The sequence below is a fragment of the Rana temporaria genome, chromosome 2 (assembly GCF_905171775.1).
Source record: "Rana temporaria chromosome 2, aRanTem1.1, whole genome shotgun sequence".
NCBI classification, from domain to species: Eukaryota; Metazoa; Chordata; class Amphibia; order Anura; family Ranidae; genus Rana; species Rana temporaria.
In genome coordinates this window covers 306,741,627-306,768,442 of record NC_053490.1, presented here as the reverse complement: position 1 = coordinate 306,768,442, position 26,816 = coordinate 306,741,627, and the positions used below count along the sequence as shown (strand labels likewise).

Below are 26,816 nucleotides of genomic sequence, written 5' to 3'. Positions count from 1 at the left end.
GGGAAAATACATAACAACTTTCATCTTTCATTTGAATAGCTGTGTGTTCCCCGCCGAGCGTCACATATAGCCCCTCCCCCTTGTCCGGGCACTTTGATAGACAGATCACCTGTCCAATCCTGGGACGGTAATCTGTCTATCAAAGTCCCCGGACAAGGGGGAGGGGCTATATATGATGACGCGCGGTGGGGAACACACAGCTATTTAAATGAAAGCTGTTATGTTCCCCGAGCACTGATAAACTAGACAGGGGGAGCAGCTCTCCTCCATTAGTTGTATGTAGTGGTATGTTTTACATACCGGAGGACTGCTCTGCTCTCCACCTCCTCAGTCAGCTCTCCGCCTGCTAGCCGCCCCCTCTCCGCCCACTCAGTCAGCTCTCTGCCTGCTAGCCGCCCCCTCTCCGCCCACTCAGTCCGCTCTCCGCCTGCTAGCCGCCCACTCTACGCCCCTTTCAGTCCGCCCTCCGTCTGCTAGCCACCCCCTCTCAGCCCGCTCTCCACCCCTTTTAGTCTGTCCTCCGCCTGCTAGCTGCCCATACTCGGCCCGGGTGAAGAAAAAAAAAAGTATCGGCGAAGCATCGGGAGCACTAATACTCGCGCAAATGCTCAGTATCGGTCCCGATACCGATACTAGTATCGGTCCCAATATCGATACTAGTATCGGTACCGATACTAGTATCGGTATCGGGACAACCCTAATATATACACAGTATTTTACAAAAGTGAGTACACGCCTCACATTTTTGTAAATATTTTATAATATCTTTTCATGTGATAACACTGAAGAAATTACACTTTGCTACAATGTAAAGTAGTGAGTATACAGCTTGTATAACAGTGTAAATTTGCTGTCCACTCAAAATAACTCAACACACCTTGTTACAAGGTCTTAGATGTGAATGGGGAGCAGGTGTGTTAAATTTGGTGTTATCGCTCTCACTCTCATACTGGTCACTGGAAGGTCAACATGGCACCTCGTGGGCAAAGAACTCTCTAAAGATCTGCTGCTCTACATAAAGATGGCCTAGGCAATAAGAAGTTTCTGAAACTGAGCTGCAGCATGGTGGCCAAGACCATACAGCGGTTTAACAGGGCAGTTTCCACTCAGAGCAGGCCTCACAATGGTTGACCAAAGAAGTTGAGTGTACGTGCTCAGTGTCATATCCAAAGGTTGTCTTTGGGAAATAGATGTATGAGTGCTGCCAGCAATGCTGCAGAGGTTGAAGGGGTGGAGGGCAGCCTGTCAGTGCTTAAACCATACGCCGCACACTGCATCAAATTGGTCTGAATGGCTGTCGTCCCAGAAGGAAGCCTCTTCTAAAGATGATGCACAAGAAAGCCCACAAACATTTTTCTGAAGACAAGTAGACTAAGGACATGGATTACTGGAACCATGTCCTGTGATCTGATGAGACCAAGATAAACTTATTTGGTTCAGACGGTGTCAAGTGTTTGTGGCGGCACCCAGGTGATGAGTACAAAGACAAATGTGTCTTGCCTACAGTCAAGCATTGTGGTGGGAGTGTCCTGGTTTGGGGCTGCATGAGTGCTTCCAGCACTGGGGAGCTACAGTTCATTGAGGGAACCATGAATGCCAACATGTACTGTGACATACTGAAGCAAAACATGATCCCCTCCCTTCAGAGACTGAGCCACAGGGCAGTATTCCAAAATGATAAAAAAAAAAAAAATTCCAAGATGACCCCTGCTTTGCTAAAGAAGCTGAGGGCAAAACTGATGGACTGGCCAAGCATGTCTCCAGACCTAAACCCTATTGAGCATCTGTGAGGCATCCTCAAATGGAAGGTGGAGAAGCGCAAGGTCTCTAACATCCACCAGCTCTGTGATGTCATCATGGGGGAGCGGAAGAGGACTCCAGTGGTAACCTGTAAAGCTCTAGTGAACTTCATGCTCAAGAGGGTTAAGGCAGTGCTGGAAAATAATGGTGGCCACACAAAATACTGACACTTTGGGCCCAATTTGGTTTAGACATCAATGGCTGTGTGTTATTTTGAGATGGACAGCAAATTTACACTGTTATACAAGCTGTACACTCACTACTCTACATTGTAGCAACGTGCAATTTCTTCAGTGTTGTCACATAAAAATATTTCCAAAAATGTATTTTGTGAGATACTGTATATGTATTTATAACTTATTGTAGGTGTTGATAGTTGGGATATTGTGGGATGGATAATGTGTTCATTATCATTAGGTGTATGTATATAGGGGAATGATCATGAATTAATAGTATGAATTATTGTAAATTTATATTAATATTTTGTTCCTTAGACTGTATCAGAAGTGATATGTTGTGTCATGCAAAATCTACAGTACAAATTGATGAAATACACAACATTGGATTTACAAAGTAACAAAAACATGTTTTAAAAGACTCTCTGTCAGTTTTATTGTACATGAACACAAGGCTAATGAGTTCAAAACCTTCCTTTTTTTTACCCTTTATCCATACTTTCCAGCTCAGGTTCATGTTTTTGAGGCAAAGTGTGTGAATTATAAATATTGTAATAAAAGATGGTTATTTAACATAAAGATCAATGACTAGAAATTGAAAATGTGAGTTGCTGGTGGTTTCTGAGAACCAAGCCAGGAAATAGCACCCTATTAAGTGCAACCAAAGAAGCCATGCAGACAGGCGGGCTCAAAACCGTTGCTGAAACTGCTAACCTACAGATACGGTTTAAGAAAGAAGTACATTGGAGCAAAATGATGGTGCAGTGATCAGCAAATTTCAAATAATACCAGGGCCTATATTCATATAGTGTACAAGTTTTCTCAGATGAGAAGGAGGTGAGTGACTTACTGGGGTTGCTTTGCTAAAGATAAATAGACTGTGCACTTTGCAAGTGCAGTTGCAATCATTTACACCAGAGTTTAGTAAATGTGGTGAAGTTCTGCTGATTTCCATCATTCAGATTAGCAACAATGCTGTTTTTTTTACTTTCCTTGCAATTGATTTTGTATTCCTTACAAAGTGAAGCTTCACCACATGCACTTAGATCTGGGGAAAATGAGCGCAACTGCACTTGCAAAGTACACAGTGTTTTTGCCTTTACTCCCTGTGTCTATAAAGTCAGGATAGCCCTAGGGATTTCATCGTTGGCAATGGCCTTTGAACAATGGACTTTGTGTTGAAAGAGCAGATAATGCCTACTTGTGATTTGGAGAGGGCAACAACCAAGTACTGACTAGACTGGTGCAATAGAAGGTGGCCAAGAAAGTTAAAGGAGTTGTAAAGGAAAACATTTTTTTGCCTAAAATGAATGTCTGCAAGGTAGAACAGAATAGTGTAATGATTCTATTAAATTCCTTCATCCATATCACCTCCGGCGTTCTAGTTTCTGTTCTCTCTTTTCACTTCCTGGTTTGCGGCGCTCGTTCATGTAAGAACTACATTTCCCAGTATGCATTGCGGCACGCCCAGTAATTTACACCTCCTTGAAGTCTCTAACACAAAGAGAGTGTCCTGCCGCATAGATGTAGTTCCCAGGAGGGGGCGAGCACGTTACTCACCACCGCAGTAAAGCCTCCCTTCACGGTGGTGAGTAACAATCAGACAAGCAGGAAGTGGACAGAACAGAGAAGAAATAGAGCAACTTCTGAGCAAAAACTAACAATGAGGAAGTGAAAAGAGGAATGTCTGCAGGTAAAGGATGCTTATTATGAAAAAAAATGTTTTTCCTTTACAACCCTTTAAGTGTATCTAAACCCAAAACCAAACATGTAAAATATTGCAGATTACTTGAGCTTGGTTTGGTGGCTCCATATGTTTTTCCCCCTTAATGACCAGGCCATTTTTTGCTATACTGCACTGCGTCTATTTAACTGACAATTGCGCAGTCATGTGTGGTTGTATCCAAACACAATTTATGCCCCTTTTCCCCCACAAATAGAGCTTTCTTTTGGTGGTATTTGTTCACCTCTGCAGTTCTTATTTTTTGCGATATAAACAAAAAAAGAGCGACAATTTTGAGAAAAAAAAATTACAGCGAGGCGAGCCCGAGTCTGACTCGGGGTTACCGATCGTAGCCCAAAAATCTCACCCCGAGTCAGACTCGGGAACACCGCCCAGGAGGTTAAGGCCCTGTTGACACCTGTGCAATTTACATGCCCTTGACCTGAAAAAATGAAATGAATGCAGCCACCACATCTAAGGACTTTTAATTGAAAATATCTAAAATATAAAAATAGATATGCCTTAATGGCTATTTTTGGTAATTAGATATTGCTAGATGTGTAACCAGGTCTGCGCTCACAAAAAAATATCACAATGAGCTCTACTTCTAGAAGCAAAGAAATATAAAAGAATTGCAAACAATAATTTACATGTTTACTGGCCACATTCAAGAATTTTACACTGCTATTAAAACTAAGAACAGTGCCAAAATGTTTAAGCATTTAAGTATTTTTTTCTTCTGTACGACTGTTAATGACTAAAAGACGGCTGATATTACATGTGCTGCGCTAGCAACATATTGTCATCAATTAGTTCAGTTAATTCAACAGCCCATGGAGTGAAATTTTAAAAACTGTAATCTCTGCATTTTTTTTATGAAGCTCACATACTTTATAATGCATTATTATATACTTTTTACTACTCTGCAGAGTAAATAATTAGCGAAACCCTAGATTTTTTGTAAAACGCAGTGTTTTTTTATCCTGTTTGCATTGCACAAATATTCTCTGTATATTTGGGTAATTATATGATCAATTTTTTTAGAATATATATGGTTTACATTCTAACTTTAGAACAATTATTTATTGTGGACGATGACAAGTGAGTACTGTCCATGATACTTTTTATATTTGCCTTAACATACAATGAATAAGTCTGCAGCAAGATTAAAAGTGCATGTATAAGCACAACTGAAGTATTTCGTTAGAACGTTCTTGCGGAAATTCTGCCACAGGTGAGTCCACTAATTTTGTTCAAAGGACCTTAAATTGTTGTCCAGACTTGCTACTTAAATGGCCATTGCCTAGATTCTAGGCCCTAGAACATGCACATCATAATACGTACAAATCTTCCTCTACAAGAACATTGTTCACAGTTAGAAATTTGTTTGTTTAAGTTTCTATCCTGCACCTTTTAATTTTCTCATCACTACTCTTGAAAAGGAATATCAAATTGATTTGATCACTAAGCATTGGAAAATTGAACAAAAATACTAAAAATGTATTTTTACTAGTATAAGGCCAGTTTTAGAACCCCACCCCCAAAAAAAAAAAAAAAAAAAAACAAATAGCATCCATAATGTCAGAAGTTTGCGTTACCTTTCTGTGCTGTTTCAGGAGGAGACAGTGGCCTGTTTACAGGTGACTTTAGGTCCATGTTGGGTGGATCTTTTTTAGCCACTAAAAAAAAAGCAGAAATAAGTTATTTGGGCATGTATGTAAAACCTGGCTAATTAGCAGTTAGCAGTTTACAAGCTATAAAGATGAATATGTATTCTACAATGCTTCCTCCTCCCTCCATAAATAAAGCTCTATATACCTAGTAGAGGAGGCAAGAAATGTTGAAAATATTCTGCTGCTTCCTTGCACATGTGGGAGCTTCCACCTGTACCGCTGTAGAAGTTATGAATGTTTTACTGAACATTACCACTTCAGAATCATAGTTGCTTTCCTGTGTGGGTTGAAAGTGCCTGAAGCTAATGCTCAGAGGGTATGTGTTTCCATTGATAATATCTTATGTATCATCAAAGCGTGATGAGTCTTGTCTACATATAAAAAAAATATTGTATATTTTTTCTTCAGCAGGGACAGGGAAACTGATCAGAGTTGATGGGAAGATAGATGGAGCCAAATACAGGGCAATCTTAGGCCTTGTACACACAACCAAGTTTCTCAGCAAAAACCAGCAAGAAACTTGCTGGGAGATATTTTTTTTTGCAGAGGAAACCGGTCGTGTGTACATTTTCATCGAGGAAACTGTCGAGAAACTCGACGAGCCAAAAAGAGAGCATGTTCTCTATTTCCTTGACGGGAATGGAGAAAATTGGCTTGTCGAGTTTCGACAGCCTAACAAGGAACTCGCCGAGGAAAACGATGTGTTTTGCCCGTCGAGTTCCTCGGTCGTGTGTACGAGGCCTTAGAAGAACATCTGTTAGAGTCTGCAAACAACTTGAGTCTGAGGTGGAATTTCACCTTCCAGCAGGACAACGACCCTAAACATATAGCCAGAGTTACAATGCAATGGTTTATATCAAAGCATATTCGTATGTTAGAATGGCCCAGCCAAGATCCAGACCTGAATCCAATTGAGGATCTGTGGCAAGACTTGATTGCTCTTCACAGACGCTCTCCATCCAATCTAACGGGAGCTTGTTATTCTGAAGAAACTCCTGTGTGTTTGTCTGTATCCATGTGGGAAAGTGATTCCAATGGGAGTAGTTTCATAAATATGAATTAGCTGCTGAACCTGCAGGGCTCTGCATCTCTTTAGACGTGATTTCCTATTGTAAGTATCTCACCAAATATGACATTTTTGTTGAAGGGGATGCCTGATATCTGACTTGAATCTTAGGCCATATAATCAAGTTGATAGAAATAAAAATCATCATACAAACCTGTTTTTTTCACAGTTGCTATTCTTTGAGGAGGTTTGTTCGCTTTCTAAAAGTATTTAGCAGGAGAAAAGAAAAAGACAACTATTAGAATATATTATTATGGACAAAATAATCTTGCGTTTGTATGTGATTTAGCTATAAAAGCCAGTTGTGTCCACTGATTAGGTATACTGATTTTATAAGTGTTGAATAAAAATATATAAATACATGGAGTTGGTAGAGAACATGACTGCATTACCAAACTATATACAGTGTTTGATTATACTGATTGGACTTGATTAGGAAAGCCACACACCTGTCTATATAAGACCTTATAGCTCACAGTACATGTCAGGCCGCATACACACGACCGAGAAACTCGACGGGCGAAAAACACATCGTTTTCCCCGTCGAGTTACTTGTTCAGGTGTCAAAAAACTCGTCGAGCCAAATTATCCCATTGCCCGTCGAGGAAATAGAGAACATGCTCTCTTTTTGGCTCAACGAGTTTCCCGACGGGTTTCTCGGAGAAAAGTGTACACACGACCGTTTTTCTCGGCAGAATACGTCTCCCATCGAGTTTCTTGCTGGATTCTGCCGAGAAAACTGGTCGTGTGTAGGCGGCCTTAGAGCAAATGAGAATCATGAGGTCAAAAGAACTGCCTGAAGAGCTCAGAGACAGAATTGTGGCACAGATCTGGCCAAGGTCACAAAAAAATTCTGCTGCACTTACGGTTCCTAAGAGCACAGTGGCCTCCATAATCCTTAAATGGAAGGCGTTTGGGGCGACCAGAACCCTTCAGCCTCGTACACACGACCGGGTTTCTCTGCAAAAACCAGCAAGAAAACTGCTTCTTGCCGAGATTCCCGTTCGTGTGTACAAGGCTTTCAGGTTTCTCGTCAGGAAATCTGCTCTCTTTTTTCTCGTCGAGATTCTTGTCGGCCTGTTTTCCGACGAGAAACCCGCGAGTGTATATACTTACCTGTCGCCGTGGAAACCTGCGCATGCTAGAAATTAGTTTGACACCTGATCGGTAGCTTCTAAGGCATAGGTAGGTTGAAGAAAGATGGCGGCGACGGCATAGAATGTGACGAGTGCATGCTCGTCGTACGCGATGACGTCACCGCGTTCTTTCCTTTCAAGAGAACCACGGTTCTTTTGAAACAAAAGTCTGTACACTCGGGCGGCAAGAGTTTCTTGCCAAGAATCTCCTCAGGGAAAACGACAGGTTTTTTCTGACTCCAGTCCAGTCTGCTCCAGTCTGCTGCACAGTTCCTGTTTGTTCCTGGTCCCAGTCCAGTGTTCTAGCTCCTGTCTGCCAGAACCTGTCTGCTGCTTCAGTTCCTGTTTCCCAGTTCCTGAGGAGTTCCTGGATATCTGGACTACCTCTATCTCTGTTGATCCTGCCAGGCACTCGTACCACTCCTCACTCCTGTGCCTTCTGTTACTTTAACAGGGGCCGCAAGTGGGAGCCGTAAGGGAGGCCTCCCTCTGCTATATCGGGCTCACCACCATCAGGTATGTGACACAGCCAGAGCCCTGACTTAACCTCCCTGGCGGTATGATTCTTTCAGATTTTAGATGCTGAAAGCGGTACCATTATTTTGCATGGAAATTTGGCGTTTTAGATTGCAGGCCTGTAATTCTTAGGAATAACTCACCTAAATCTGTCCAAACCAGAGTCTAGTAGACTATGATAAAGTTTGAAACACAAAATCATAAATTATAATATATTAAATAATAACAAATAATAATTTAATAATAACAATACTTTTTATTCAATATATTTTAGTAAATAATATATTCAAAAACTCTATTTTTTTGGGGGGTCAAACAAGGGTGCAATATTATTAGTCAGTAAACGTCTCGGGTATGGACATTTTTAAAGCAAGGTACAGCACAAAGTCCAACGTCACAGTTGGGACAATAGAAACGCGTTCCTTTACGGATTTTTCTTCTGGTGTCGTCACGCTTGGAGAAGCAAACCACACACATCCTTGTGGGTGATGTTTTTTTTTCAGTGGGTGGAATGTGGTCCATAAAGTGACGACCAGTCAGTCGTTCAGGGTTCACAACAGCCCGACGTCCAGATCGGTTTACAGCCGTTGGCATTTGGTGCTTTAGAAATATTAGTTCTGCAACCTTTCACACAAAGTCCGCATGGACCATAGGCCTGTCACTTTAGAGGCACTGTTCCAGAAGATGTCGGATTTTTTTTTTATAGTATTTTTTTTGTTGCTTCCTCATGGCTGGATTAAAGGTCATGGCCTGGTCAGCTCTGTCCACACCTCCCATAGTGTGGTTGTAGTCCAACACAACCTGTGGCTTCATCACATCCTTTCCACCTTTGGTGTGTACCATTAAGGTCGAGGTGTTATGAATGGTACTCATAAGGCACACGTCTTTTTTGTCCCGCCACTTCAGTGCCATCATTTTCCCTTTCTGCCATGTAGCTACTTCTCCTGCGCCAAGCTTTTTGTTGGCAAAGGTTGACGGCATGTCACGCCGGTTAGACCTCACGGTCCCATATGCGTCCGTCTTATTCAGGAGAAGGAACTCGTAGAGTTCTAGGGAGGTATAAAAATTGTCTGTGGTGACACAGTAGCCCTGGTTCAGCAATGGCTCAATCAAGGAAAGAACCAAAGCGGTTACCATTCCAAAACTGCTGAATCGCTGGCAGAATTTGGTCCCTTTCCCGGTGTACAGGACTGAGTTCCAGATGTACCCAGAGCTGGATTCACATAGCATAAATTACTTTATGCCAAAGTGAGTGCGCTTTGATGCGATGAACTGTATCCAGCTGAGTCTACCTTTGTAGGCCATGAGACTTTCATCAATAGTAATGTCTCTCTCTGGAATCTAGGTCTGCTGGAAATTATGTAAAATAAGCTGGTAAATCTCCCAAAATTTTTTCAGCTTTGGAGCTGGATGAGAACTCTCATCCAGCTCCAAATTTGGCGCTGTTCCCCAAATCCAGGTGTGAAAAACTTGTTGCATCTTTCCCTAAAAGACTCATGGCTGTATTAGATCAAAAGGGTGCTTCTACTTAATACTGAGCAAAGGGTCTGAATACTTAGGACCATGTGATATTTCAGTTTTTCTTTTCATTTTTATTCTGCAAAAATGTCAACAATTGTGGTTTTCTGTCAATATGGGGTGCTGTGTGTACATTAATGAGGAAAAAAAAAGAACTTAAAAGATTTTAGCAAATAGTTGCAATATAACAAAGAGTGAAAAATGTAACCACTTCCTTACTGGGCACTTAAACCCCTTCCTGACCAGAGGACTTTTTGCGATTCGGCACTGCGTCGCTTTAACTGACAATTGCGCGGTCGTGCGACGTGGCTCCCAAACAAAATTAACGTCCTTTTTTCCCCACAAATAGAGCTTTCTTTTGGTGGTATTTGATCACCTCTGCGGTTTTTATTTTTTGCGCTATAAACAAAAATAGAGCGACAATTTTGAAAAAAAAAAAAAAAGTTTTACTTGTTGCTATAATAAATAGCTCAATTTTTTTTTTACGTTTTTTTTTATCCTCAGTCTAGGCCGATACGTATTCTACATATTTTTAGTAAAAAAAAATAAAAAAAAATCGCAATAAGCGACTGGTTTGCGCAAAAGTTATAGCGCCTACAAAATAAGGGACAGAATTATTATTTATTTATTTATTTTTTTACTAGAAATGGCGGCGATCTGCGATTTTTATTGGGACTGCGACGTTATGGCGGACACATCGGACACTTTTGACACATTTTTGGCGCCATTCACATTTATACTGCAATCAGTGCTATAAATATGCACTAATTACTGTATAAATGTGACTGGCAGGGAAGGGGTTAACACTAGGGGGTGAGGAAGGGGTTAAATGTGTACCCTAATATTAGTGTTCTAACTGTGTGTGGAGGGGGGTGACTGGGGGGGGTGACCGATCTGTGTCTCTATGTACAAGAGACACAGATCCGTCTCCTCTCTCCCCTGACAGCACTGCTGCCTGCGAGAGCCGGGAATGAGAGATGATCTCATATGTAAACATATGAGATCATCTCTCATTGGCCGCACAGATCGCCTAGGAAACGGCCGCTCCGATTGGCCGTTCACGGCGATCTGTGACTGGCTGTGTCCAAGGGACACGGCCAGCACAGCAGTTCCCCGCTGCGCGCTCGGGAGAGCGCGCGGTGGAACGTGCCAAGGGGCGGCCGCAAAAAGACGGCCTGTTAGAGAATGGGAGCCGCGCTGCGGCCGTACAAAGTCGTACGGCCGTCAGCAAGTGGTTAAGGGGGTCTGAATACCCACTGTGTATGTGTATATATATACAAAGCATCCAGAAAGTATTCACGGTGTTTCACTTTTTGCACATTTTGTTATGTTACAGCCTTATTCCAAGATGGATTAAATTCATTATTTTTCTCAAAATTCTACAAACAATCCCCCCATAATGACAATAGGAAAGAAGTTAGTTTTTTCATATGTTAAATGGGACTTGCAACTTATATTTTGAGTCATATATTATTCTGTTCACAATTATATAGTTAAAGGGATAATGTACCACTTTTTTTTGTTTTATCCATAGAAATAAGGTTTTTAAAAAAGAAACTCACCCTAATGAGTTTATTTGGATGTAGCTAATATATATTGTAAGCCACTGGCTGGCAGGATTGTGTCACCTAAGTTTCTAATGAAACCTGGTTGTGGAGATAACAATTTCTATTTCTTTCCCAGACTGTTACCAAATGCTGTCTGGGTCCAGGGTTTATATAGCTTTGGGTGGGATAAATCCTCTATTCCTATGTCCATATCTTTCCTAGTAGCCAGACCAGAATAAGTCCCATCTGTTTATGGGTCTTTATATATGTGAGCTTATTGGTGCTCAGGGCTCTCTCTCTCTTTCTTTCTCTCTCTTTCGCTCTCTCTCATGAAAACCTGCTGCTGGGCGAAAAGGCTGAGTGCTGACAGAACACTACTTGTTTGTTCTGAGAAACCACTTAGGCCCCGTACACACGACCGAACATGTCTGCTGAAACTGGTCCGCAGACCAGTTTCAGCGGACATGTTCGGTCGTCTGTACGTCTGACCGGACAATTTTCCGGCGGATCGAACAGGTTTCCAGCGGACAAATGTTTCTTAGCATGCTAAGAAACATGTCCGCTGGAAGCCTGTCCGTCGGACATGTTCGGTCGTCTGTACAGACTCACCGTACATGTCCGCTCGGCCGAAAGCCCTCGCATGCGTCGAAGTGATTCGACGCATGCGTGGAAGCATTGACCTTCCAGGGCCGCGCACGTCGCCGCGTCATTGTCGCGGCGACGGCGCGGCCACGTCACCGAGTATCGTGTCCGCGCGGATTTCTGTCTGATGGTGTGTACAACCATCAGACAGAAATCTCCGAGCGGACATGTCCGCTGAAAACGGTCCGGCGGACCGTTTTCAGCAGACAGTCCGTCCGTGTGTACGAGGCCATAGGGGAAACCCTGTTCAATCAGAAGTACCCTAAGTTTAGTTTTTTGCTTCGATGTGCAGATGTTTATCTTGTTTTATGCTACAGACTTGCTGTACAAAGCCCTCCTGCAATGAAATTATGTTTGCTGCCTTGCTGAATAAAAGAACAGGACAAACCTGCTTGCAAATTTGCTCTGTACCACACTGGATGAGAGCTGGAATAAAGTTAATGTCCACACTGTCGATGTCTTTTCTGTGCTTTATTACCCAACGGGGTAAGATGATAAAAGTAGTACTAGGTGAAGGGATAGAAGAAATGGAAGATGGCGGATTCAGGGTTAACTGGTTACTGGAAACAGTCCCACTTCCAACGACAACTTTATTTGCCACTCTAGCCAGAGTGGGTACAGTGCACCTAGATAGACCTCTCTCACCAGCCTAGCAGCCAGAGTGTTACTCGGAGCTTTAGCAAAGTCCCTGCCACAGACCTTCCCAAAGAGTGGAGATATTCTTGGTCCAAAATCCTTCTCAAACTGGATTTATCAACTGGATATCCTTCAAACAGCTTTAGTGATTTCGGGACTGATAGGTGACCATCATTCAGCCTCTCAGAACGATGTATCTTTCGATGAGGCAACAGGCCTCTCCTGAGATACCAGCCTCATGCTCAGTATCCCCCTGGACAGGTTCCTCATCGGTCGGAACACTCTAACACAAACCCTGGCCAGGAGGGCCACACACGGGGGTGGTAGGTTGACTGCGCAGGCAGATGGCAGCGGGGACAATGACCCAAACCAATGGCGTCTGCCCCCTAAATACCTCTCCCCAGCATGCACAGCGAGGCAAACAACCCTCCTGATTGGCTGCTGGAGAGAAGCATCCACACAACCCTGACCCCACTGCTGCCACCTGTCATCTGGGGGGGGGGGGGGAAGAATCCCCAGACAACAATTGGCACACAGTGTAGCCAGAGCTGGAGCAGAGGCCCTTAAATTTTGCTAAATAAACATGGTCAGAGGCAACTAACTCTCTGACCCCCTCTAAATTTACAGCAGCACCTGCTAAAAAAAGTAGCCAGGCGCTACACATAAGAGGAAATTCAGAGAAAAGTCAGACGTCATAATTTACATACTTATTCTAGGTTAGTGACTGAAAAATGTCATGCCAAGGGAAGAGTTTAACAGACAGGTAGATAGCATTTGGAAAATGAGGAGTCATCAGTGCAAGTTTCTATACTTTTCTTAGCAAACGTTTAAAAATAATACCAGGGAAGAAATAAAAATATAAGGGCACATTGAGAGCCTTGTAACGGGATTGATTATGTACAATAAAGGTCTAGTCTAAACAAATGTGTCTGTGGATCCCCTCACTGGATTCACAGACAGCAATACACTCCTGATTGAGGTTCTAATGCTTCTCTTCCGTATAAAGAAAAAAAAAAAGAGGGGGTCTGGAGTTTCTTCAATGCCTTTTTTGCAGAGAATTTAGTATTCTGAAATTGCATGAGGGTTTTTTTAGATGGCCAGGTTAGATGCAAATATCACTTTGTGGCACTGTTCTATACACAAAGTTATTAGCTATATTACAAGATATGTTGTTTCAAATATCAGCCACATATTTTAACACACAATCTAACAAGTTGGATGACAGTTAAAAATTTAATATGGAAAGTATCTAAAATGACATAGGTGTGAATACAGTTAATATGACTAAAAAATGATTCCCGTGTATATTGTAATGCACTAAATATAATGTCAAGTAAATGTTACCCTTCTGATGCCTGAAATCCTGACAGTCTGCTACACAGAAATGAATATGTAGGTCAGACAGCAGAAATTCTGTTCTTTGGTATATAACAGGAAATGTGCACTTTGATGATAATTTATTTCAGACACAGGATGTGAATTGCCATTTCTTAGTTTTTCATAGTAGTATAAGCAAGGGTATAGTACGAAAACCTTATGTATTTAAAGCATAATAAAATGCGCATCCACTTGAATGGCAACATAACTTTTCTCAACATGTCTTTGAGCACATGTGTGGCCATTTTTAATTAATTTTATTTTATTTACACACCTGTTTAAAGCGGAGTTCCACCCAAAAACGCCACATCTGTCGCCTACTCCGTCCCCCTCCGCTGTGTTCTGGGAGACACACAGGTCCCAGAAGACAGCAGGGACCACTGGGATCGCGCAGCGTGATTCGCGCATGCGCAGTAGGGAACTTCCACCACCTTACTGAAGATGGTGATGGCAGCACCCGAGAGCAGAGGGAGAGATCGTCTTCGGGTGCCAACATCGCGGGTGCCCAGGACAGTTAAATGTCCATATATTAAAAGTCAGCAGCTGCAGTATTTGTAGCTGCTGACTTTTAATATATTTTTTTTTGTCGGAACTCTGCTTTAAGTAAGAACTTTCTTAAGGTGGAGGTTCACCCAAAAACTTAATTTTTAACATTAGATTGATGCTCATTTTGTCAAGGGGAATCGGGCGTTTTTTTTTCAAATCGAAGCAGTACTTACCGTTTTAGAGATAGATCTTCTCCGCCGCTTCTGGGTATGGGCTGCAGGACTGGGCGTTCCTATTTGATTGACAGGCTTCCGACAGTCGCATACATCGCGTCACGATTTTCCGAAAGTAGCCGAACGTCGGTGCGCAGGCGCCGTATAGAGCCGCACCGACGTTCGTCTTTTTTCTGATACTCGTGACGCGATGTATGCGACCGTCGGAAGCCTGTCGGAAGCCTGTCAATCAAATAGGAACGCCCAGTCCCGAAGACCATACCCGGAAGCGGCGGAGAAGATCTATCTCTAAAACGGTAAGTACTGCTTCGATTTAAAAAAAAACACCCGATTCCCCTTGACAAAATGAGCCTCAATCTAATGTTAAAAATTGTTTTTCGGGTGAACTCCCGCTTTAGAGAGGAAATTCCCCAAATTTTGTAGAAATTCCCTCTCACTTCCTGTTGCATTTCTGGGACAGGAAATAAAGCAAAAATGAATGGGAGGTTTTAACCCTTCTCTGTTACTGGAGAACTACCAGGGCTATTATCCCTGACCATTCTCTCAAAAATGTTCGTTCTCTAGCTGTTTTGCTGACCCGCTTCTCCATCACGGGCAGTGCATGGGTGCAAATGCACAGAGAAAGGCTTGTTCACTTATTGATTAGCATTGAAAAAGAAACAACCTGAGAGGACTGTCTCATGCAATAATAAAAAATAGTGGTGCGCCTTGCATGATGTCTACCACAGCAGCGTATGTGCTGAAGGCAAACTTTTGAGAAGTTTTAATGGTCATATGTGGGCATGTGGCAATTTGCCAAGTAGAAGCCTATCCAGGGGAATCAGAATCACATAGCAATTAAGGGACTGCAAAAAGATGGTTCCTTGTCCAGCTAATCCCCTCCAGCCTGATTGTAATTGCAAGAAATTGCTGAATTCATTGCTTTGCTTGTTTTAATAAGGTCAGATATGGCCATCCTTACATATAGAAACTATAATGATTCCTATAGCAAGAAATCAAAATTGAAATGTCATTCTTTTAGAGCCGTTTAAAATATCAGGCATTTAATTGGTGGGCGTTGAATGTTTTTTTTAATTTCCTTTTCTTCATATTGGAACAATAGGTGTTGATATTAAAGACAAATATGTCAATTTTTAATGGAATTCTCCCAGAGCTTAGTGGTGAGGTGAAGGTCTGCTAACTTCCATCATTCGACCATGCAAATAAATAAATAAATTTGTTCGCACATGAGAAAGGTGGCTTCGCTCAGAGTTAGTTTTAAATACTCCATCTTGTATTAGTTATATATGAATAGTCCCTTTTTAAAGTAGTCCTTGTCCAGCTGCTTTCTCACAGGAATACAAAAAGTGCTTCTTAGGCCTCGTACACACGACCGAGGAACTCGTCGTAAATGAAACACCGTTTTCCTCGACGAGTTCCTTGTTAGGCTTGTCGAGAAACTTGACAAGCTTTCTTTGCGTACACACTGTCAAGACAAAATCTCGCTGTTCTCAAACGCGGTGACGTAAAACACGTACGACGGCGCTATAAAGGGGAAGTTTGATTCCACTGGCGCCACCCTTCTGAGCATGTTCGGGTTTCTAAGCATACACACGAATGTGTTTCTCGTCGAAAACCAGCACGACGAGGAACACGACGAGGAAATTGAGACTCCCGACGAGGAAAAAGAGAACTTGTTCTCTTTTTTTCTCATCGAGTTCCTCGACAGTTTTCTCGATGAAAATCATACACACGATCGTTTTCCTCGGCAAAAAAGCTCTGCCACCAAGTTTCTTGATGGATTCTGTCGAGGAAAGGGGTCGTGTGTACGAGGCCTTAGTCTTCTGGGCATACAGCCAGCTAATTGAAACATGATCTAACCTTATCACTCAGCTGTAGAAAAGTCTTTGTCAATTGTAGAATAAACTGAGAAATCTTTCAGACTATGATTGAGTGTATGATTTCTCCCTGTGTGCACAGTTTGATATATTTTGAATTTTGTATACTGAAGACAGTTTCATTACACTTGATTTGGTATTTTTTGCAAGAGAATTTCAGCCTTTTACCTTTAGAAAATCAATAAATCTTTTGTTTGTTGTAAATTCAACAATAACGGCCTCTAAATCTTCTTGCAATTATCTGGAAATTATTAGTTATGAATATCATTATGATATTTAGGTAATTTAATCCTAAAATAGTATGCATGATGTTACAATCAGCACAGCCCATATGCCATTTACAATGCAGAGACTTACAATGTGTGAATTGGGAGGCAGTAATAATACAAAGTTATCTGGAAACAAGCCGGTTTTTCCATGTAGTTCTCCTTTCCACCAGCCCTCATCTTCTGTCTCCTGCATGACATAATTACAACATAGGTCAGCGCTGAGGTTTCTAATACATCACTGATGAATTTATACAAAGCATTCAGCATTCATATTTTTAAGATGCATAATAAGGTGAAAACAGATTTAAAGTAATAGTAAAGGCTGTTTTATTTTAGTTTTAAAATGACAAACATGTTATACTTACCTGCACTGAGTAGTCTTTTTTCACAGAGCAGCCCCGCTTCTCCTCTTCTCGGATCCCCCAACGACGCTTCTGGCCCCACCCCCCTGCCAAGTGCCCCCATAGCAGACCACTTGCTATGGGGCACTCGTGCGTGCTTGTGCCCAAACCTCATTCTTAGTGTCCATAAGACACACAGAGCAGGACTTGGCCCCGCCCTTGCTCCCTCCCCATTGCTTCAGACACAAGAGAGTCTTGGCTCTTGCGCACATCTCTGGATCCAGATCATGCTCAGGTAAGTATTTGGGGGTGGCTGTGGGGGAAGATGCATGCAAAAACATTTTTACCTTATTGCATAGAATGCAGATAATAATGAACATGCATCTTAATGAACACAACACACAGGGATATGGGAAATGATTATAGACACTGATACACCTACACCTACACAGGTTGAACCGGATGAACTATTGTCTTTATTCAACCTTACCAACTATGTAACTATGGGGTTGATTTACTAAAGGCAAATAGACTGTGCACTTTGCAAAGTGCAATTGCACTCTACAAGTGCAGTTGCTCCAGAGTGTAGTAAATGAGCAAAAGCTCTACTGACTTCTATCATCCAATCATGTGCAAGCAAAAATGCTGTTTTTTTATTTTCCTTGCACGTGATTGAGTATTCTTTCCAAAGTGAAGCTTTACCTCATTTGCTAAGGGGCAACTGCAACTGCACAGTCCATTTTCCTTTAGTAAATCAACCCCTCTATGTAGCATTGCGGCATCATGTGCTCAATCAGGAAGTAAGCAATTCTTGTTTACTTAGAAACTATGCAAAACTATAGATAATAGGGTTGTCCCGATACCACTTTTTTAGGACCGAGTACAAGTACCGATACTTTTTTTCAAGTAGTCGCCGATACCGAATACCGATACTTTTTTTAAATGTGTCCCCAAATGCAGCCATGTCCCCCCCATATGCAGCCATGTCCCCCACATATGCAGCCATGTCCCCCACATATGCAGCCATGTCCCTCTAGCCATGTCCCTCACATATGCAGCCATGTCCCTCTAGCCATGTCCCTCACATATGCAGCCATGTCCCTCTAGCCATGTCCCTCACATATGCAGCCATGTCCCTCTAGCCATGTCCCTCACATATGCAGCCATGTCCCTCTAGCCATGTCCCTCACATATGCAGCAATGTCCCTCTAGCCATGTCCCTCACATATGCAGCAATGTCCCTCTAGCCATGTCCCTCACATATGCAGCCATGTCCCTCTAGCCATGTCCCTCACATATGCAGCCATGTCCCTCACATATGCAGCAATGTCCCTCTAGCCATGTCCCTCACATATGCAGCAATGTCCCTCTAGCCATGTCCCTCACATATGCAGCAATGTCCCTCTAGCCATGTCCCTCGATGCAGCGGCGCGATGCGGCGGCAGCGGCGGGGGGGGGGAAAGGGGGGGGAAAGTATTCTATTTAGGTATCGGGGGTATTTGCGCGAGTACGAGTACTCCCGCAAATACTCGGTATCGGTCCCGATACCGATACTGGTATCGGTATCTGGACAACCCTAATAGATAATATTATAAAAGCTATGCTTACATCCATTTTTTTATGAAAAAAGCATCAATGTATTTCTAAATACATCTCACTATGTAAAGTGTTGTGAATACAGTTGACACTGTATTTTAATAATAATAATAATAATCATCTTGTATCAAGACCTGAATCTATCCTTATGTCAGCCTCCTGTAATACCCCTTACAAAAGACTGTGAAGACCTTTTAACCGCTTGCAGACCACTCCATGTACATACACTGCGGCAGGGTGGCCGGTTTGCACTGGATAACGTATCTAGTTACAGCACAAGCTGATCATCAGCTCCCAGCCAATGATGAATCACCGGGACCCACTGGTCGGCTCCGTCATTCATGGAAGAGAGCTATGTGTTGTAAACAACACAGAGCTTTGTACACTAACAGGTAATCTTGCTTTTTTTTTTTTTCCCCTACAACGCAGGGGGAAAAAACAACAACATCACTTAGTAACATAAGCACATATTACACACATTACACATTGTTAGGCACACAGTTAACCTCTTGATCGCCCCTAGATGTTAAACTTTTCACAGTCTGTGTCATTAGTACAGTGTCAGAGTATAGTATTAGCACTGTATCAGTTTCACTATTGATGTCAGTGTCAGTTAGTCAGCGTCAGCTAGTGTCAAGCCTCGTACACATGGCCGAGGAACTCGACGTGCCAAACACATCGAGTTCCTCGGCCAGTTCAGCACTGAAGCCGCCGAGGAGCTCGGCGGGACGAGAGCTCCCATAGAACAACGAGGAAATAGAGAACATGTTCTCTATTTCCTCGCCGAGCTCCTCGTCGGCTTCCTCGGCCGAAAGTGTACACACGACCAGTTTCCTCGGCAGAATTCAGCCAGAAACTCGGTCGGAAGCTGAATTCTGCCGAGGAAACTGGTCGTGTGTACGAGGCCTTAGACTGCTTGATGCACTATTCACATGCTGCTGATAAACCAAGCACCTCTGTAAATACAGTGAATATTCAGTAATGTCTGACACACAAGGCACAGAACAGCTCAGACAGCTACATAATTTCTCCAAGCAGAGTGTCTAGAGTTAAATAAAATAGAGCGACAATTTTTTGCTATAATAAATATTAGGGTTGTCCCGATACCACTTTTTTAGGACCGAGTACAAGTACCGATACTTTTTTTCAAGTACTCGCCAATACCGAATACCGATACTTTTTTTTAAATGTGTCCCCAAATGCAGCCATGTCCCCCCACAGATGCAGCCATGTCCCCCCATATGCAGCCATGTCCCCCCCATATGCAGCCATGTCCCCCCCCATATGCAGCCATGTCCCCCCCATATGCAGCCATGTCCCCACACATATGCAGCCATGTCCCCACACATATGCAGCCATGTCCCCCCACAGATGCCGCCATGTCCCCCCACAGATGCTGCCATGTCCCCACACATGCAGCCATGTCCCCCCCATATGCAGCCATGTCCCCCCATATGCAGCCATGTCCCCCCATATATGCAGCCATGTCCCCCCCATATGCAGCCATGTCCCCCCCATATGCAGCCATGTCCCCCCATATGCAGCCATGTCCCCCCATATGCAGCCATGTCCCCCCATAAGCAGTCATGTCCCCCCCCTTACCTGCATGCTGCCGCGCCGCTAATATGAGCGGGGAACATTACAGCTTTCATTTGAATAGCTGTAATGTTCCCGCCGCTCTGCGTATAAACACTCCCCCTTGCTCGGGATTGGACGGATCATGCGAGCAAGGGGGAGTGTCTATACGCGGCGCGGCGGGAACATTACAGCTATTCAAATGAAAGCTGTAATGTTCCCCGCTCATATTAGCGGCGCGGCAGCATGCAGGTAAGGGGGGGGGACATGGCTGCTTATGGGGGGACATGGCTGCATATGGGGGGACATGGCTGCATATGGGGGGACATGGCTGCATATGGGGGGACATGGCTGCATATGGGAGGGACATGGCTGCATATATGGGGGGACATGGCTGCATATGGGGGGACAAGTACAAGTACTCCCGCAAATACTCGGTATCGGTCCCGATACCGATACTAGTATCGGTATCGAGACAACCCTAATAAATATCCCCCAAAAATATATAAAAAAACTATTTTTTTCCTCAGTTTAGGCCGATACGTATTCTTCTACATATTTTTCGTTAAAAAAATCGCAATAAGCGTTTATTGATTGGTTTGCGCAAAAATTATAGCGTTTACAAAATAGGGGATAGTTTTATGGCATTTTTATTAATATTTTTTTTTTTTACTAGTAATGGCGGCGATCAGCGATTTTTATCGGTACTGCGACATTATGGCGGACACTTTTGACACATTTTTGGGACCATTGTCATTTTTATAGCGATCAGTGCTATAAAAATGCATTGATTACTATAAAAATGACACTGGCAGTGAAGGGGTTAACACTAGGGGCGAGGAAGGGGTTAATCATGTTCCCTGGGTGTGTTCTAACTGAAGGGGGTGGGACTGACATGGGGAAATGACAAATCGCTGTTCACGAGCGATCACGGGTGAACGGCTGTGATCGCACCCGCCGGGCACGCGCGTCGGGATCAGGGGCGAGCGGGGGGCGTGCACGTGCCCCTAGTGGCTGATTCGCGAGATGACGTAGATCTACGTGACCTTGCGCAGGGGAGCCTACCTGCCGCCGTATAACTGCGATGGCTGGCCGGCAAGTAGTTAAGAGCTATGGGTTGAAGTGAAGTTTTGACCTCGCTTCCGCCCTGCTATGGTATGGAGACGGGTGGAAGCCATCTTCCCCTCACTCCATACCCAGCCACGGACAGGTCCTGATCGCCTTCGTCGCTACCGACAGCTCTGGCAAGAGCAGCAGGGGGGCCCTCTGCCACCACCGATAGCGGTGATCTAGCGACAAATCTGCTGCAGGGACCACCATTATCGAAAACCGGACCGCCCACTGAAGAGATGGATACCTGGGTTATGGCAGCCAGCTGCTGCCATAACAGAGATATCCATGTTCAAAGTGCCAACGTATATATACAGTAGGCGGTCCAGAAGTGGTTAATTTGATTTGTTAATTTTTAAAACTGATTCTTTTTTGGCGCATGAATATTTGTAAAATATATGATGTGGCCCCCATACTGGATAGAGACCTCAGTTCTAAATTACATTTTGTATTGGGATTCATTTTGGATAGAATAAGTGAGTGTAAGGCCCCGTACACACGACCAGTTTCCTCGGCAGAATTCAGCTTCCGACCGAGTTTCTGGCTGAATTCTGCCGAGGAAACTGGTCGTGTGTACACTTTCGGCCGAGGAAGCCGACGAGGAGCTCGACGAGGAAATAGAGAACATGTTCTCTATTTCCTCGTTGTTCTATGGGAGCTCTCGTCCCGCCGAGCTCCTCGGCGGCTTCAGTGCTGAACTGGCCGAGGAACTCGATGTGTTTGGCACGTCGAGTTCCTCGGCCGTGTGTACGAGGCCTTAAAACCCCTGTCATTTTTTTTATTAATTTTTTTTATTAATTTTTTTTGTGTCATCTTTGTCCCACTGGGACATCTTCTCATTTCCTGTCCCATAGTCAAAACAGTAAGTGACAAAAGTGAGGGGATCCCTGGTTGTCACCATTGGTAGATTTCTCCTTATCCCTGTTCTGGTGACATCCAAAATTTGTCGTCCTTAGTGATAATTGTAAACAAGGACAAACAGAGAGGGTGAATCTCTGAAATTAGGACACACACAGCAAAACACGCCTGACAGGTATTCTGACCCTTCAAAAAAGTTTTGCCCTTAGTTAGAGCTGCACGATTAATCGTCAAGAATCATTATCGCGATCTTTTTCCCGTTGCAATTCTTGACACGGTTTCACGATCTTTGGCATGAAAAGAATTTTCTCTCTGCACTTTGGTATGCAAAGAATTTCCTATGCTCTCAGCCAAAAGTCAAAGTCTGGGCAATCTGTCAAGTCTGGGCAGCCTGCCAAGTTTTGAAAACATTCTTTATCAGTGGAAAGTTAAGTCTAAACATTGTATCACATCAAAGGAATAAACTTCTGTATGTAAATTAGGGAACGTTTAACCACTTAAACACCAAACCTTTTTCTGACAGCTCTTTTCAAGTTAAAATCATTATTTATTTTTTTGCTAGAAAATTACTTAGAACCCCCAAACATTACATATTTTTTTAGTAGAGACCCTAGAGAATAAAATGGCGGTTGTAGCAAAATGTTATGTTGCACTGTATTTGCTCAGCAGTCATTTTAAATGCAATTTTTAAAAAAAAAATTACTTTAATGAATTAAAAGTAAAGTTAGCCCTTTTTTTTTGTATAAATGTAAAAGATTTTACGCTGTGTGAATCGTGAGAGAATCGTGATCTTTATTCTAAGCAAAAAAACGTGATTCTCATTTTGGCCAGAATCGTGCAGCTCTACCCTTAGTTATACTTTAACTGGTATAAATGAGATCTTCCAATTAAAAAGATAAACATGAAAATTTGGGATTAGGATTTTTTTTACAGTGGCACTATATTTTTGTTAAATGAATTCATTTATTTAATAGAACAGTATTTGTTTCTTAAAAATAAAAAATATATTGTATTGACAATTGAAACAATTTGTTGTCTAAGTAATTAAGTTTAAAAGAAGAATATGGTAATATCTCTTTAAGCATGGTTACAAGTTTGTATTAGCAGATTAGTAATAGATAAGAGATAGTATTACTGTAAGACCTACAGTTGCTTTTTCTCCCTGTTTCAAGTGCTTATGTATTACACTCACCATTTGACATACACCATTAAGCATGTGACATTATTGAGTGTTGGCTGCTTCCCTGTCCTATATTAAATACTGTACTGGAATCAGGGCTCAAGTCCTGCGGGAATGCGTGGGAACGGAGTCCATGCACTTTTTTCACAGCAGGAACACAGTTCCCTTTGCAGGACTAGAGAAGCCGAGCCGCCCGAGCCAATCCTTCGCTAAGCGGCGATGCCCAGCTCGAGTCACTGTCAGGGGCAGGCGATTTAAAAAGAACTTGCTTAAAGTTATTTCTAAATCCCACGATAACTCGCGGCAGACCTCCGCAATGTCTCCTGGGAAAAATTACAAAAGCTCCCAGGAGACATTGCGGCATTGAGGAAGTGACGGAATACCCGCACACTACCCGATGAATCCATATACAGGAAGCGGCCAGTAACATAAAGGATTACTAAGTTACAGTGGATCAAAAAAAAAAAAAAAAACATGCATCTTAGTAATTATGCATATGAGCGTATAATTTTTATTTTTTTGGTGGGGGAGTGGATCTTGGGTGGGAGTTCCCACACTTTTTTCCCCAGGACTTGACCCCTGACTAGAATACCACTTCGCAATGGCTTCTGGTATGACAATCCAAGAATTGGTATTATCATGTTTCACCATGAATGTAAAAAAAAAGGTTAGACAGAAATCAGCAGTTCTGGATGGAAGTTTGGATGGCTAAAAGGGCAAAAAGGAATGATTTGTATAGCTCTGCCCACTTACCTATGATCAGAAACTGAGCTCCTTGTTTTTTGAGTTTTGTGCTGCAAATGAGGATTTGAAAATTCCTTCCAAGAAGGCAATTCTGGATCTCACAGTACTTTAGAGGTGGGCTTTTTGATTCCTTTTGTATGGCCTCACCACGTTCTTAATGTTTTTTCTGCTCCCTTGGACTAAGCCATAAACCGGAGATCAGGTAAAAACCCCCTAATGAGGGCTAAGAAGTCTAAAACAGCCATATGCAATTTTGTAATACTGGCTCTATAAAATTCTGGCTATATTCTGACAGAGATCATGGTTCAGGATGTTTGGATGGCTAACCTATTAGCAGATACTAAGCTCTCTGTTTTTGGAACTTGTTCTGGCCTGAACGTCAGGACATGTAACCTTCTGTTATAAGAAGGCAATGTTCTACTGTATCTCACAAATATATCCTTAAATGCTGTTTTCAAATTAAAGTTCAGTTTGGCAAGTTTTTTAAAATGAAATTTACTTTTTGAATGTACTCGTTTGACGATAACACTGTACATCACCCAAAACACACCATTGCCACCGTGAAACATGGTGGTGGCAGCATCATGTTGTGGGGATGCTTTGCTTCTGCAGGGACAGGGAAGCTGCTCAGAGTTGATGGGAAGATGAATGGAGCCAAATACTGGGCAATCTTAGAGGAAAACCTGTTAAGCCTCGTACACACGCTCGAGGAACTCGACTGGCAAAAGACATTGTTTTCCTCGTCGAGTTCCTTGTTAGGCTGTCGAAGAACTCAACAAGCCAATTTTCTCCATTCCCGTCAAGGAAATAGAGAACACGCTCTCTTTTTGGCCCGTCGAGTTTCTCGACAGTTTCCTCGCCGAAAATGTACACACGACCGGTTTCCTCGGCAAAAAAAAAAAACAGCAAGTTTCTTGCTGGTTTTTGATGAGAAACTCGGTCGTGTGTACGAGGCCTGAGAGTCTGCTAAAGTCTTGAGACTGGGGCGGAGGTTCACCTTCCAGCAGGACAGTGACTCTAAACACACAGCCAGAGCCGCAATGGAATGGTATAGGTAAAAGCATATTCATGTGTTAGAATGGCCCAGTCAAAGTCCAGACCTAAATCAAATTGAGAATCTGTGGCAAGACTTGAAAATTGCTGTTCACAGACTCTCTCCATTCAATCTGACAGAGCTTGAGCTATTTTTTAAAGAAGAATGGGCCAACATTTCACTCTCTAGATGTGCAAAGCTGGTAGAGACATCCCCAAAAAGACCTGCAGCTGTAATTGTAGTGAAAGGTGGTTCTACAAAGTATTGACTCAGGGGGGCTGAATACAAATGCACGCCACACTTTTTATGTATTTATTTGAAAAAAAAAAAATGAAAACCATTTATTATTTTTCTTCCACAATTTATATTTTTGGTTGTAACATGACAAAATGTGGAAAATTACAAGGGGTATGAATACTTTTTCAAGGCACTGTATATACTGTACCCAGATTTAGATTGGCAAACACAACACATCGTAATCTCTCTCTCTCTCTCTCTCTCTGAACTTCATGGAGGTGAAACAGTAGATAATGGGCACCATAATCCATGGGAATTTCAAGTCTAGAATGAATAATACCCTACATTTGTGATTCCCCCACTCTTTCTGAAATGCTACTGGAGTCAGTCATAGTACACCACACCCCCTTGACGGCTACACTCTAAAATTCGGAAAATCAATAAAATATATGTGAAACAATATTTTGGATCTTCCCTCATTTTTAGTGTCATAGTCATAGATAGAAAAAAAATGGAGAGGGGTGAAGTGGGGACAGACAGCAGTAAAAACAGGGTTGCTAGCCTTTCCGCATTATAGTAAAGTTGGTAAAGTTTTGGCTTCATATAAGTTTTACAAAATTTTAGACTGTTCTTTTTTTATATATATACAAAATAGTTTACATTTTATGCTGGCTAAATACATTGAAATGAGGAGTTCTGTTCTTTTCTTAAGTTAAAAGACATGTAATATGCAGTGGCACAGGGGCTCAGACCCCCTAATCCATGCACCCGGCCCCTAATCTACATGCAGGGAGCCGGACACGTGGATTCCAATGTCTGAGGCTCTAATTGGCTTTAAAAAAGGGTAAGCTCTACAATGCTTTGCGCCTCAGCGCCAACCTAGTTGTGTGACATTAGCGAATTAATATTCGCTAATGTCTTCCTGTTTCTCCTCCCAGCCAATCAGGAAGCAGGTACTGAGAACCCCGATTGGCCGGGAGTCCTAAGACCCAATTGGCCGCAAGTCCTAATTGGCCAGACGCAGGGGGCGGAAGTCGCTGAAGCCGCGACCTGGATGGGGTAAATGTGGGGCTGGCAGGGGGGCCCAGCAGGCGATGGACGAGTGATGCGGCGATCAATCGAGAAAATTGAGCACCAGCCGCCACTGGTAATATGTAATAAAGGTAATGATGGGAACGTAATTTTTACAGTATAGGGAAATTTCACAGATTTGTGTATTTATTACCATAAATAACTATACTTTCTTGTACATATAGCACCATGCCTGATAGCCTGATCCTAAGCACACAGCCAAGTCAACACAGAAGTGACTTAGGGACATCTCTGTGAATGTCCCAACGTGGCCCACCCAGAGCCCTGATTTGGACCCTATTGAACATCTCTAACGAGACTGTAAAATGGCTGTCCACCGATGGTCCTCATCCAACCTGACTGAGCTTGAGAGGATTTACAAAGAAGAATGGCAAA

At 42.8% G+C, this 26,816-nt stretch overlaps 1 protein-coding gene across 2 annotated transcripts in view; it reads right to left on the bottom strand.

Moving 5' to 3' along the window:
• Positions 1-26,816, bottom strand: part of SH3D21 (SH3 domain containing 21) — a 174,096-nt gene that overhangs the window by 34,194 nt on the left and 113,086 nt on the right. For both annotated transcript variants that reach the window (XM_040337339.1, XM_040337338.1), the window contains exons 9-11: positions 16,764-16,862; positions 6,593-6,638; positions 5,298-5,378 (exon numbers count right to left, since the gene is read on the bottom strand). In XM_040337339.1, coding sequence (XP_040193273.1) covers positions 5,298-5,378; positions 6,593-6,638; positions 16,764-16,862 — 226 coding nt within the window. The remainder of the gene's footprint in view (positions 1-5,297; positions 5,379-6,592; positions 6,639-16,763; positions 16,863-26,816) is intronic.